This window comes from Pezoporus occidentalis, unplaced genomic scaffold (assembly GCF_034315485.1).
Source record: "Pezoporus occidentalis ecotype Australia unplaced genomic scaffold, CSIRO_AGI_Poc_V1 ctg172, whole genome shotgun sequence".
Classification (NCBI taxonomy): Eukaryota; Metazoa; Chordata; class Aves; order Psittaciformes; family Psittacidae; genus Pezoporus; species Pezoporus occidentalis.
Window position 1 is genome coordinate 2230647 of NW_026913554.1, and position 15378 is coordinate 2246024.

General features: G+C 41.3%; 2 protein-coding genes across 2 annotated transcripts in view; both read right to left on the reverse strand.

Moving 5' to 3' along the window:
* Positions 1–519, reverse strand: part of SLC4A4 (solute carrier family 4 member 4) — a 205742-nt gene extending 205223 nt beyond the window's left edge. Inside the window, exon 1 of the mRNA XM_062614164.1 lies at positions 393–519. The gene's annotated coding sequence lies outside the window, so the exon portion shown is untranslated. The remainder of the gene's footprint in view (positions 1–392) is intronic.
* Positions 520–5018: 4499 nt separating this feature from the next.
* On the reverse strand, positions 5019–15225 carry DCK (deoxycytidine kinase). The gene is made up of 7 exons (XM_062614150.1): positions 15079–15225; positions 13715–13833; positions 11632–11825; positions 10918–11065; positions 9719–9834; positions 9144–9243; positions 5019–5621 (listed from the first exon to the last, which is right to left on the reverse strand). The coding sequence occupies exons 1-7, from the start codon at positions 15146–15148 to the stop codon at positions 5595–5597; spliced, it is 774 nt and encodes a 257-aa protein (XP_062470134.1). The 5' UTR covers positions 15149–15225; the 3' UTR covers positions 5019–5594.
* Between the last annotated feature and the right edge of the window lie 153 nt (positions 15226–15378).

Consider the following 15378-nt stretch of genomic DNA (forward strand, 5'->3'; position numbering starts at 1 on the left):
GATTGTAAATGTGCACGCAATATTATGAGGCATGCTGAAAATAGAGACTGCCTGAGAAAAGGAGGGCTCCCAGCCTCGAGGAGTCTCAGTTAACTTCCCAAGCCCTCAGGCTGCTCAGTTCCACAAAATGGAGCTATATTCCTTTGTCCGAATACTCAGCAAGCCTACCAATCACACGTTTCAAGCATGTTCCAGCAAGAACTGCAATTAAAGCAGGCCATCAAAGCTACAGCATCCTAACAAGTGCTGATCAGACCACAGACACAGCACACTGCAACAGCAGCCCCACTTGATATGCTTTTTAGTCAGTTGATGCAATACCTATGCCCTAGACAGTACTAAAGCAGACAGCAAAGAGCCTGACAACATGGGGACACACATGAAATACCTACCCAATTACACTGGACCATTGCAGTCAACCCTCAGGAAACAAGCAGAGTAGCCCATCAGAAACAGATACCTAAAAACTCAAGTCCTGCTCTCTGTGACAGCAGATCCTCTCCTGAGGCACAACAGAGAGGGGACACAGGGACCAGCAACCTTCTGCAACTGAACAGTCAATGACCTGAGGCCACTGTACACAGCTGAGAAGATCAGGGGATAAAGGCCATGAGCTAGACCCACAGCCACAGCTAGCCAAAAGCACAGGGGAAACAGCAATAGCTGTCATTTTAGTAAACTTGCAAAGGCAAATCTGAACATCATTATGAAGAAAAGAGCATGCTGTCAGCATACAGCCAATAGGCAGTGCTGAAAGCAGGAGGGCTTAGGAAGAGCCCCAGCACTCCAGGGGGCTAACACAGAAAGACTGTTCAGAAAAGAGGGCCAGAAAAGCTAAGATAGCAAACTGGAAGAGCAGCAGAAGCCAGATCCTCAAGTAGGCTGCATACCAGTGAAATTTGGGCTTTAACAAGTCTGTTACAGATTGGTTTTAGTAGTTATTAAGACAAGCCACAACAACTGAGAAGGAAATTGAAGAGAAAGGCACAAAATGCAGGACAGGAGAGTCTGGAGAAAGAGGAATGTACTCAAAGAACTGCAGCAACAGTATCTCTGTAAATAAGTCTAAGGAACCCGCTGCCTTTCTCTAAGTCAGTCAGTACTATTAGCCAGCAAAAACACATGGTGCAAGCTGGACAATCTTGGTATTCTGCAGACACACATATGTAACTTACACACTGTCTAAGGCACGGGGAAGAGCAGCCAGCAGCAATCCAAGCAAAGGGCAATAGCTTATATCCCAATTTAGCATGCCCACTATTCTTATTGTTGCTGCTATTATATTATTTATGGCCATGGACTGAAACCTAGACCTAAAACCAACAAAAGCCACCTACACACAACAGGCTCAACTTTGAGGCTCTGCATATTACATTGATTGTACACCCACACTGAGTACCAGCCTAAGGTCAAATAAATTGCTTAACTGCTAACACACAGTAGGAAATCTGTGCTCCTTGTCTTTACTAGATACCAGGCAGAATTTCAAAGGATGCGTACCCAGCTGAGGGGAATATTTGGCACACAAAGTACTGTAAGTGGCTCCAGGTAGTAAATTGGTCATTGCTCTACACTGCCAGCATTAGTACTGCTCATTGTCTGCATTTGGGCCCAATATCTCAGCACTGGCAGTCAGTTGGTACTCAGACATACCAGGATTATTGTTAACCATGCACTAATGTTTACTCACAGAACAGAAGCAGCTGGTGGTTGTAGGGCATCCCTTCTGGTGTCAAAACTCTCCTATCACCTCAGCTTTGAGTAGACTTTCACTTAATCCAGTGGGGGTTTGTTTTATTCCACTCCCTCCAGAGATCAAGATTTATCTCGTTCAGTATTTATTAATCACTTTTATGGTCTTGCTGTGGTAAAGCTCTTTCTTCTTTACCTTTTCTAAAGCCATTCACTGTTAAAGCATTAACACTCTTCTCGCAGGCAGCACGGTGAGAACCGAATGACCTCCTGTGGCAATTCTGCACATAGCTTCATCACTGCCACTAGCAGCAGGGACTGCAGACAGCTTTTGACATCCATTTATCTCTCAATATCAAATTGCAGTAAGTTTCCTTTCCTCACAAACAGTGACAGGTTTTGGTGGCCATGTTCTTCTAGAAATGAAATAACTTCAACACAATTGGCATCGCACTGATGGCTTTGAGTAGCTTTCAAAACAAAAGTAATTCCTATTGGCCATGAACCTCAGCAAGTGGCCCCTTCCATGACAGCATCAAAATATCCCAGTGAGAAATCTAAAAGCAGGATTTGGACTGGAAGAGACCAGTTCCAATCCTCTGCCATGGGCAGTGGGGGACACCTTCCACTACACCAGGCTGCTCCAAGCCCCATCCAACCTGCCCTTGAACACTGCCAGGAATGGGGCAGCCAACCTGTGTCAGTGCCTCACCACCCTCATAATGAACACTATTTTCCCCAATGTCTAATCTTCAGACCTACAAAGCAGCACCTCAACATAACTAATGAATCCTCACAGCCTTCTGAAGATGTAGGGAGATACCGATAATTTAAGGAGGCAAAGAGTGATTTAATCACAGTCATACAATGAGTTTAAATGAGAGCTGGGAAAGCACCCTTTGAGTCCTAACACCTAGCTATGCTGAAGCCTCCTGGCAATAGGAAATGGTGTGCAATTGCTAAGATAGAATTTAATTATTACTACGTGCATACTTCCCTGGTCCATGCTTAAACAGTTTATGGTCAGTTTCTCCTGCATCATTTTTATTTCACAAATAGATTCTTGGATTCTTTAATTACTGGAAAAACAAAAGAATAATCTCAATATTAATCACCTCTTAATCCAATGCTTAAATTAACAGAAGACAGTAGAAATAAGTAACAAGCACAAAGTAATAGAAAATGAAGTTTTACCTACAAAATTGGTTGCTGTTCTAAGAATTTATACTAAGAAGTAAGAGAACTTAAAATCTATCACTATACAGAAAACAACTACAAGGACAGAAAATAAAATGAGGCAATATTATGTCCCTTGCTCACACATATACTTGCATAGCAATTAAATACTACCAATGAGTATTTTAATCTGTATCCTGAGAAAAACATAACAAAACCCACATACCAACTTTATTCCTGATTGTGAGGACACTTGGTTAAAACAAGCAAGGATTTCTAGCCAGTTGCATCAAAGTCTCTCGTACCCAGGGGAAGAGAAAGGGACACAGCACTCGAAGACAGAAAAAACATCATCACCAAACAGTAGATATCAGTTCAGAAATCTTTCTAATAGTCAAAAAAGCAACACAACAATCCTGTTGTCTGGCAGCCTGGGAATAGGTTTCAGCAAAAGAAAGAATACTGACAAATTTGAAGTCTGAGGTACTGTCAAGAGCTGCGCGCTATCAGCTGACGCACAGGCAGAACAGGAGGACATCTCCGCGGCTGTTGATGCTGTGTCTGCCCTACTTCCAAATAACTGCAGCTCCACATAGCTCAGCCCAGCTGCTTTCAAAGCCCTGAGAAGCTTGGGGTGAGTGGGGTCTGTGGTTTGGGTTGGTTGGTGGCTTTTTTTCCACAGCAATTAAACGCAGTTTAATAATTGGTCATGACTTTGATCCTTCAAACCGCAACTTAGCGGTCAGATTTTTGTAAGGCTTTCTGGAACAGGATGCAGATAACCTGCCACAGAATTTCTATGTGCTCTGTGATGGGTTCAGAAAGAAGTCTTTATTAGAGCTCATGCTTGTTTACTCCTGTCAAAGAGCACTGTCATTCCAATTCTGTAATTAAATCCACAATTTTGACAGCTGAAACTGTAGGAATAATTGCACTCTTAGTCAAAGTAAGTTGCTACTGTTCAGACTGTTGCCAAGACTGTTTTAAAGGCTTCTGCTGTTTACTTCAAGAAAAAGCCAAACTGAATCTTCATCCATTCCACCTCACTTCATTTCTGGAGCAAAGATCTTAAAAGCTTTCCTTTTGCTAGGCAATCTGGAAGTCCAAAATGAGACTTTCTACCATACTATTGCTACATTCCACAGTAACATAAACACTACACAACCATTTTTATTGATCAGTAAGTTATACATATGACACATTTTACATAATCCTGTGTCTCTATCCCATAAACACATTTTTCACATGTGAAAAAAAAAAAATGAAGCCAGTCACAGTGTTTCAGAAATCTTAGAGGACTTGGGACACCCAATTCACTGAGAACACATACTCCCAAATTCCTTTGCTGTACCAGTATTATACATCCCAATCTACAACATCATTTCTTTTATGAGACCAGGAGCCAAACATTGAAAAAGTCTTTCCAACCACCTTTATTTTTCAGCCAAAGTTTAGAGCATGCCAGCACAATACCAACCGCAAAGGAAGAGACTGCATCTCAAAGTTGCTGGTAACACAGGCAACCACAGCAGACAATAAAATGCTTTACAATAAAATGCTTTACAATAAACTCTGGCATTCAAAACCCAACTGTGCAATCATTCAGAAATGTTTTAAGCAGAAGAAAGCAGCTCATAAAACACTGTAGTGAGATGTGCACCCTGTATAGTTTGTCTTTTCTGCACCTGAAACAAAAATGGTTCAGTCAATAAAACACGATGCACTAGAGCAGCAGCTACTCCACAAATGTCTCCCCTTCTTACTACTCAGGTATGAGAAACAACAAGGACAGCCTACTGCCAGTATTGCCAGATCTCATGTAAACACCCAGAAAGCCCAGTGAACAAATAGAGAAGCTGGGAGAAAAGCAGGAAGCCACGTCTGACACCTAAAATACAATTAAGGGAAGGGTTAGAAACAAGTAATTTACAGATGGAGGCCCTTTGCAAAAGGCTCTTCCTTTTACAGTACCCATCAAGCAAATATACTCCTCCCGAGAAGAAGATGACTTAGCTATAACAAAAGCATCTGTGTTGTATTAAGAGTTTGGGGTGGGGAGGGGGAAGACACCAAATATGCTGGACAATGGAAAGCCTCTCAATATCCTCATTTGCAGTGCACAATCAAAACCTCATTCAATACCTACAGCATTTCAGCCATATTTGGATTTGGTTTATTTCAATGCATTCTATGCAGAACTTCATCTATCAAAACTGTCAGATGACATTTTTTTATACCTTACAATATAAAACTCCAGGTTGTGTTACAATTCCCTCAGCAGCAAAAATGGGGTTTAATTTTTCCTTCCTCAGAACAATGAGACATCCACTACCACTACCAGTCAATTCCACTGAAAACAGTCAAGAGATCTAAAAACCCACTACTTCTTGAACATTAAACAGCTATTGGGCACAAAATAAATTTAAAAAAATAAAATTAAATACTCCAGAACTTAATGGTCTGATTAGAAACAGGCAAAACATTTGGGAACTCTTGGAATTTGAGTATCTTCAGAATTTGTGTGTATTACTTCATAAAATATTGAACAGACCTAGTGATTTATTAAATAATTTCCTATTCACAAAGCTTGTTTGTTCCTCATAATTAAATCAACAGGATTGAGTCCTGCCTCTCCAGAGGCCTTCTATAAAAGCAGAAGCTGCACTTCAGGCTTTGGTCGTGCAGATGTTTGGAACAGTTTGACTCTGCCTGTGCTTCAAAGAGGATTATAACATGCTCAAAAATTCTTTGACCTGCAAAAAAGAAACAAATATGGTCAATCAAACTAAGTATTTATCAACAGAAATACACAGCAACTACATTTACCTCCCCATTGCCTTATGCTTTACTACAACCTACAGAAACAGGAACTGGGAAAAACAATCTTCGGCTCAGCTATACCATTTCTTGTCCACCAAGAACTTTTTAGTTCAGGTATAGAGACACACTTAGTGGAACGATGCTCATTCCTCCTGTGGTGCTAAACTATGGCCCAACATTGCAAACGATTTATCTTAAAAGCAGGTCTAACCTAAACACAAGGATCTCAACGAGCATGAGCATCTCAAAACACTGGCATTTGGAAAACACTAAGTCACACCCACTGCCAGAAAATTGCTCACATTTCATGTCAATGAACAACCCAACATATCTAATTACTATGTTCCTTGGAATTTGAGGATGGCATTTAAATACTAAAACATTACCCAGCAAAACCATAGTTTCTGAAAAAAAAAAAAAAAAAAATACTGTCGTGGTTTAAACCCAGCCAGCCAGCTCGTTCACTCACTCCCCCCCTTTCCTCCCTCTTTCTTTCCTTCCTCCCCGCCCCCCCCCCCCCCCTTCCCACTCCCAGAGGGATGGGAAGGAGAATCAAAAGAATGGAACTCCCACAGGTTGAGATAAGAACAGTTTAGTAACTAAGGTATAACACAAATCACTACTGCTACCACCAATAATAATAATGATAAAGGAAATAACAAGGGAAGAGAATACAACACCTCAGCACCAGCCAACCACATTCCCCCCCCCCACCCCAACGAAGCAACTGATAACAACCCCGCAGTCCCTATCCGGGTATCAGTACATCCTGGGCATACGGGCTGTGGTTACCTCTTTGGTTAGGTTGGGTCAGGTGTCCTGTCTCTGCTTCCTCCTGGCTTTCCCTCCTCCCTGGCAGAGCATGAGGCTCACAAAATCTTTGGCCAGACCAAACATTTGAGCAATAACTAAAAACATCGGTGTTATCAGCTCTGTTCCCAGGCCAAAAGTCAAAACCACAACGCTGCACCAGCTACTAAGAAGGAGAAAAATGACTGCTACTGCTAACCCCAGGACAAAGAGCCGTAGAGTTCAGGTACTGTTGAACTCCACTTCCAGTATTTGAAGAGTGGCTCAAATGGCTACAGCTACCTAAAAATTAATAGTGGCCCACAGAAAGCTATCTAGAACCCAGAGTCAGAAATCCGTGATCCCACAGAGAGCACCAAAAAAACAGCACAGCACCTCAAATAATCCATGCAATGGCATGAGAACAGGATCCAAACCAGGCAGTGTGCTACCATTACACTCCTAAGTGTGTGGTCACTTCAGACAACATCTTAAATTCAGGTCACTATCAAAGGTGGCAGGAAGACAATATGCTGAGAACACGCTTCTTGCCATAGGTCTGCGTTCTGCCTTGGGCCCCTACCCAGAAGTAAAGGAGTAATCCTTCCTCCCTTTAAAGCCTCAGGGCAGCAAGGGCCAGGCCACCTTTTTTAAAATGTAAGATCCAAGGAATACAGGGCATGAGCACACAACTTCCATCTCCCAGTTTCAAGAGCATCCTAGCAACTAAGCTGCAATATAGCCTGAACAGGGACGATTTTCCTCTGTCCCCTCAAGCTCGACTACTGCCTAGAAAGGACTCAACAATGTTACTAGAGAATATGGTATTATTCCTTTGGCAGAAGCTCTCATACACAGAACACATCTGTAACCATTTTGTCCAAATTCTTCATGTGAAATGGAAACAGATCTTGGATCACATTCTGCACCTGTGACCCTTCCTTTCCTAGCTGAGGGTTCAAGGAGGCAATAAAAATAAGAGGTCAGAATGATTTCCTGGAGAGAAGGGAACACATAACTGTGCCAGCTCTCTAACTGGGAAGGTATTATGAGAAAGCCCCCCTCCACTTCAGGAAGGACCAAAAGCAGTAGGTACACTATGAAGCTTATCACTAGGCACAGTTTCAGGACAGGTCTCTGCATGTCAGCATCACAGCAGATATGAGAAGGAAGAACACAGGTTTTGGGTCCCCAGTGGACATAAGCATACACTGAAGGCCCAAGCACCCAGCCTCATGAAGACTGTAGCAGTTCTGGGACTCCACTTTGAAATGCCAAAAAAGGGCTTAGGCTTTTCCCAGATAACCTGACAGCCCTGCACAAGTAAAATCCTCTGAAATCCCTGCACAGGTGCCTGGACTTGGCCTTGGCCTTATCTCATGGTGCAGGTGGGAAGCATTTTCACTCAACAGCTGTGATGTCCAATCATTCCATCAAGTATCAAACTTTAAAAGAGCAAATCCCATGAAGACTGGTTTTAATCAGATGAACAGTTCTACTTCTCAGAGGATCAACTGAGATCAAAGGACAAAGCTGCTCTTCTTGTGAGGTAAACACTTTATTTCCAAAGAGCAAAAATATTTGCACGTACCATTGCTAAGGTCTGTAACTCATTGCAACTACTCAAATAAAAGTCAAGTTGTCCTCATCTGAACCCCACCAAGCTTCAAATATCAAAAACCAAAACAGTTAAAATGCTGATTGTTTGGCCTAGCTTTAAAATATCCATTACATCTTTCATGCTAAGGATTACATCTTCTTAATGCAAGCAGAAACCTAAACCTGAACTCTTTTTATATCAAATAAAGAGTATTTTTCCATGCCTTCAAATAAAACTAAAAAATGCTTCTGATGAATATTCTGCATTACATCCCAAACAAAGCACAAAGCTACATTTGAAAAGTACTGCCTCAAGTTTCAGACCCTGCTTTTGAGGGTTTTGACTAACACTTTCATGAACACAACTGAAGGGAAAAACATTCATGATAGTTCCAATTTAATTAAGAAGGCTAAAAATACTGCAGCAGGTTGTAAGACTGTTCATTATCCGAATGCAACCCCAGGACTATTTTAGAATTGATGGCTATACACTGAAGTGCATTTTTAGAGCAAACGATCCCTGCCTGCATCAGCTGTACTGCCCTTTGCTGTGACACAGGAACCAGGATGGGGCAGCCCATACTTTACTTTGTTTAGCTAGAGAGACCTACAAAACCTAAAATCATTTGCCACTGGCTGTGAGTTCAGAAAACTCACCCTTCAGTTTTCCCTTGTACTGGTTTTGTACTGTATTTTCACAGTACCTGGAACCAAAGTTCTTTTATTCACTAGTCCTGTAGGTGAGAACTTTCACACTTAATACAAGGAAGACTTTCAAACAGTTAACAGATATTTAAAATAAAAATTCCATTTACAAACAAAGCTACTAATCAAAGTCTTCTCAAATATGCCTAATATGCCTGGAACATTTCTTTCCCTTCATTTTTTCCTTTTTTTTTTTTTTTAATGAAATTTTATGTAGGAAATACTATAAAGAACCACAGGTTCTAAGCCTAGTTTGACTTCAAACAGTGCTACACTTCAGGATGCAAGAAGTGTACTGAGTTCCTTTTGACATGCTGGCAACAAACCTTGCTCATCAGTTTGTTCTGCTTATTAAATCCTACCTTTTCAGTCATGTGATCATATCTGTCCTTTTTGCCTTTGAAGTCTTCATTAACATCTAACGTTAAAATAGGTATTTCCTGGAGATACTCAAAATCCGTTCTGTATTAGGATAGGAACACAGAAAATGTTAGCAGCTGAAAACAAGTACCCATCATTCAAGTCTGCCAGCATTTTCCTTGCTAAGAATCCCATGAGAACTGCACATATAAACTGCAGGCACAAACTCTGAATATAAAGCAGCCTGAATTTACAGTGGCACCTAAGATACATGACTGATTCTCAAACATTCTCTTCCCAGCACCTAAAGTTAAATTTAATTGCGTATTGAATTAGCTCAGCTGAATCCTCTGCTATTCAGAGCTCTATGCGAAGAGAACTCAAGGCACATTGCGCATCCTAGTGATAATTAACATGCTGTGGAGCCAGTACTACTAAAGAACTACAGATAGAAACATTCCTGGCATTTAAATTTACATATCATAGGAAAAGGTCAACTTTCACTGGTTGAGAAAACACTATGAAATATCCTTACAAGGATCAATCCATCTCTAAGTAACCATTAAACAAACCCTACCGCAGTGTCCTATGCTGAAGCCAACTTTCATGTTTATAGTGAAGCTTCTCCAGATATTCAATGGGAATTTCTTGCTCTTCATCTCTTCCACGCAAGTAAATCCTATTTAAGCATTTCTAAAGGCAAAAGATAATAATTTAAAAAACTATTGTTTTTGCAGAGGAAGTCTAGTTTGTGAAAGTTTCTTTTGCCAACCCGTCCTACTATGTTCGATATGCCACTCTCTGCCAGAGATGAATATTCAACTTGCTAACTATCTTACTATCATAGAAACAACATGCCATGTTCAGCTGATGAAACCCAGACTACAGTCAAAAATCAAAGGGGGACTCAAGGAAATGTATCATGTTATTTCTTCACTACAAGGAAAGTCTCAAATAAGCTTTTTATTAAAAGAAGGGGTACCTGTGTATTGCATGAAAAGAGCACAGACTGGCATTACAAAATCTCATTATATATTTCACACTCTTAGGAAACCAGTTTTCCCATGTAGTATATATATCATTTGTTCCTGTCTTGAACACATCCCTAACCTCAATAAGAAGCAAATCAAAACTGTTTAAAACTGTTGTATTTTCCTGTTTATATATATGTTCTTTACTTAAAAGAAAAAAAAAAAAAAAAGCTCTCAATAGCAAGCCTAACAGGAAAGCTCTCAGAGAAACTGTAGTTTCCAGTTCCAGTGGTATTTTCTGGCTTACTCTTGTCATATATTCTGGTTTTATAATTAGAAAACCATTATCATTACATTTTATTTAAAAATACACAGGCTACATTTGAAAGAATATTCTTTTAAGTATTTCCAGACTGATTAGTCATACTCAAGCACTGTAGCTGTCAGGGGAATACTGCAACCAGAACTACACTGGAATCATTAGGACTGTTACAGCGAAAGATAAGGGTAGCTCAAGATTTTAAGAATATCACATTTCAACAAGCATTTTTCAACTGTTTCTTTGCCTGAGACAACCGAAGCAATCCCTAAAACAAAGACACAGTGACATGCGGTGACACTCAACTGTGACCTTACTGGAACTGACTGCAAGCACATTATTCTGTTATCATAAAAAAAGTCTGAATCATAGTTAAACACTATACTTAAAAAAAAACAAACAAAAAATCCTATGGAAGCATAAACAAAGATCAAATTTTACAGGCAAGGCACAGAACATGCACTCTCATTTTCTGTAAGGTCACACCTCGGGAGTGGCTCTGAGATAAATGATGCCATCCAGCATCAACCTCTGACCAAAATGCTGATTCATCCAGTTGTGCCAGTCTTGGTAAACAGTCCACTCAGTTTCATTCATGCAATCAGACTCATATAAATTGGCTGCAAAGATGTACCTGTGAACACATAATAGTTATGGAAACAGAAGTTAGCTTGAACACAGTTCTTGCTTTGTTTGCCTGAAGTACTGCACTGTAAGTAAATAAGAAGCTGAGCATAGTAATTTTGCAACTTCTTTGAGGTAGGCTTGGAGTGGAAATAAACAGCTGGTATCCTCATTCTCTATGTCCACTGCAGCTGGCCAGAGATGTGTCCTCAAGAAGCAGTAACACTGGCAGCTCAGATATCAAATCTAACTTTCTTAATTATCAACTCTAACCTTCTGAACCCAGAAAAAGGGTAGAGCATTAGGAAATAGCTATACCTGTAATCAAGGACCATAAAAAAAACAAGGCTAAGTGACAAAGGAAGAAATAGCTTGTGACTCTTCTTGATGCCTGTTCCTCTCCTTTCTTTGAAGGGAAACATGCATATACAAAGCATAAAAAAAAAATATGCACAAAGAATAAGAAACTACAAATCCTGTTAACTGATAATATACAGCAAAACTACAAACCCTCTAACCAGTAATTTTACTTAGGAGAATTTTGATCTTCACTCAAAGGACCCCAATCCAACGTACCTGTCACTGTAGACAGATCGCTCGAAGAAAACAACAGGATTCTCTGCCTCCCTGAGCTTGCCATCAAGGGACCTGAGCTGAGCCCGGATCCTGCTCAGGCACGCGTATGTTTGGAAAGTGAAAGACCACCTCTCTGGTTTTTCATACATCATCTGAAGCACATTTCCACCACTCTTCTGTGATGTGGTCAGCTCCTGGTTGTTAACAAATACAGAAACACCTTAAGTGAAGAAGGTGGACAGTTAAGGTGAAACAGAATTTCTCTACAACATTAAAGCTGTTCAGCATTTACTTCAGGTTTACAACTGCTTCATTTACCTCTCAACCCTCTTTGTAATACAAGGCATAAATGCCAGAGCAACTCCCATGACACTGAGCTGAATGAGCAATTCTCTGCAATCCACAATGCCAAAATGCCCAAGTACCAGAACACTTTGATCAGTCTTTACAAGGTAAAAAAAAAAAAAAAAAATCCTATCGGTATAAAAAGTCAACAACACAGTAGAAAAATCCATGTTCCTTTTACTCTGACAAGTGTGAGCTTAAAGCTGGATTTATTTTGGTTTTTCATCTAGCAAGAAAAGAAAACAGCAGTTTAATAAGTCCAACTTCAGGGATGACTATGATGGATTTGAAATTTTATGTTACGCTTGCTGGACCTGACTGGGATGGAGTTAACCTTCCTCATAACAGCCCATACAGGGATGTGGTTTGCGTTTGCGGCCAAAACAGCATTAGTAACCCACCAGTGTTTTGGCTATTGCACAGCCTCAAAGCTTTCTCCCTTTCCCAGTCTGCCTCCCAGCAAGCGGGCTGGGGCAGGCAGGAAGCCAGGAGTAACAGAGCTCGGAGAGCTGACCCCAGCTGCCAGTGGAATACCCCATGCCACAGAATGTCACACCTCCATTAAAAGCTTCCATTTACTTCATCAAAACACGCTGTACTTTTTGCCAAAAGAAAACTCTTCTACAGTTCCGCAAAAGCTCCACACAGCCAGGATTGTGGCCACTCAGTAGGAGCTGGATTGCCAACAGTATTACAGGTAGCTGACTGAAAAAACATCACTATAAACCATTTAGCAGTAGTTCATTATTTCCTAGACATTTTAAGGGACACCTTCCAGGGCACCTGGAGCAGGGGGTTCCTCTGCTCATTCACAGTTGATAAAAGTAACTTTAGTCCTCTTTTTCCAGCCCTTGCTTTGATACGTAAAACAGAACAGACTTTTGTAGCTTTTATAATTTACATCCTGACAATGAATAACACTTATTCTACAATTCACCAAGCAAACTGTAAGAGGAACTCAAATAGTGAAATAAGAATCAGGAAAAATGTTGCTATCACATGCATTTTCTAACAGACATTCTCTATCACATGTACTTGTCTTCTGAAATTAGAAGAACATTTGACTGGGTGTCGTGGTTTAAACCCAGCCAGACAGCTAATGTCCTCAAGCCTTTCCTCCCCTTTCTCTGCCTTCCCTGCTCAGGCCTGAGGGATGGGGAGGAGAAGCCAAAAGAATGTAGTTGCCCATGGGATATTCCACATAAGATGCCACAGTCCAGTAACTAATGTATAACACAAATCACTACTGCTACCACCAATAATATTAATAATGATGATGAGAGAAAATCCAACAGGCAAGAGAACTTGGTAGGATACCACCAACAAAAACAAGTCTGACTAAAAAAAAAGACCCCGTGTCCTTCAGTTAGTTATTTCCTAGACCTCCCCGGGCATGACCTGCGTGGTACCTAGAGAATACCTCTCATTCACAGTTGGTAAAAGTAACAAAAGCACTCTCTTTTTTCCATCCTTTGCTTTTATACATAGAACAGGCTTTTACAGCTTTTATCATTTATATCCTGACTATGAATAACATTTATTCTACAATTCACCAAGCTAACTGAAAAACAGGAACTCAAATACTGAAATTCCCAGGAAAAAAGTCTAACACAACACTTCACCAGCTACCATCTATCACACAAACTGACTGCCACTGCTAAACCCAGGACACTGGGGTTTGGCGTTTTTTTGGTTTTAATACGTTTTTGGAAAGAAACCTCACTTTCTTGTGCCATACCTCACAATCCTCTTCAGAGCTGGGCTGGACATTGCACCATCTTGCTATAGGCTCAGGAACAACTTCCCACTCCTCATCAGCTTGTTTGAGAATCTCCACAAACGTTGATTTCCCTGCAGCTGTAGACAAAGCATCCAGGAGGAGTGGCTGTTAAAACCATTTTCACAAGGAAGAGTGGCATTACTTAACCACTATGGAATTCCAGTTTCAAGTCCCATAAGGAAGTCTCCCACACTCATGTACTTTTGACTGGATGTCAAGCATGAGACCATCCAATACCACACATCACCAATTCAGTGAGCATCAGGTTTTTTTGTTTTATACCACACCAATAGCCAATTCAACAACAAAACAACAATGACAAGATGTCTCAGGCCAGCTCAATTATCTACATTATAAAAAGTTATATTTGCAATTAGAACACCAAGTCCTAAGTTTCTAAGGATACTGAGTGGTCTTGTCCTAGGCATGGAGTTACAGCCTTCCAAGTTGTTTTAGGAAGCCAAAACAAACTCCACGAAGAAAAGCAAGCAATGTTGAAAGAAACACAGAGCAAAAGGGATGGTTTCTCAGAGACACCAAGGTGCATTACCAGTCACTTCCTCCAGCATGGAAGTCATTAATCTGCCACCAACTGAAAAATAAAAAGCTCAGGAAATTTTAAAGAGAGACACTCGAAGCTGACAGAGGCCATGAGTTGGCACTATCGATTGCCAGTGTGGATCAGTAAATGAGCTGACAGCCCTGCAAGTCGGGTCCTGTTGGAAAACCAACACACCAACGCAAAACCAACACCAACGCAAAACCAACACCAACGCAAAACCAACACCAACGCAAAAAACACCAAAAAACTAAAACAAAAAAAGCACCAAACAAAACCCAAAACAAAGATCCTCAAAACCACCACAACAAACAGAGGAGAGTTTCTTATTATGAACAGTCCCTTACTCCTGCTTTTCACAACGGGCTTCTGCTCGTTAGGAGTCCTGAACATGACAAGTTTCACCTGACAGCCTGCACCGACACCGCTGTTCCACCCTACAGCCTGGAAAGCTGTGAAAGAAGCCTCGCCCAAGACTCAAAAGCATTTTTAATGAGGTGCATAAATTAAAACCTGAAGTAGAAAGCTTCCCCCTCCTACCCCCGCGCCTCCATCCTGCCATTTTTATAGCATCAATTCATTACTTTCTACGTTGCCAACACAAAGTTATCAACGCTACCGGCGGGCTTGTCAGCACAACACACCCCGCCGGCCTGACTCACACCTCATTACTTCATGAAACGCCTTTTTCGCAGAGTAAGGCCGAGGAAGAGCCCAGTAAGGAGGGAGAAAGTAGGGAGGGATGGCGGCGGGCAAGACTCACCGATGTTGCCCTCGACCGCGATCTTCTTGATCCTGCCCTCCAGCCGTCCGCGCTTGGGAGGAGCGGCCATGGCAGCCAGCAGCGGTGTGAGGGGACAACGGCGCGCGAAACCGCCAACGGAAACAACGGCCGCCGCGCTCGAATCTGGCGCGCACGGGCTCGATTCACCAAAGTGACAGACCCCAGTGGATGCTTCCCTGTTAAAAAAATAAAAGCAACTATGAAAAGCCCAAAGCAATGGCAACAGACATGTAACTACTTGCTAAGCACAAGTTGTCATTTTGACACACCTTCATCACT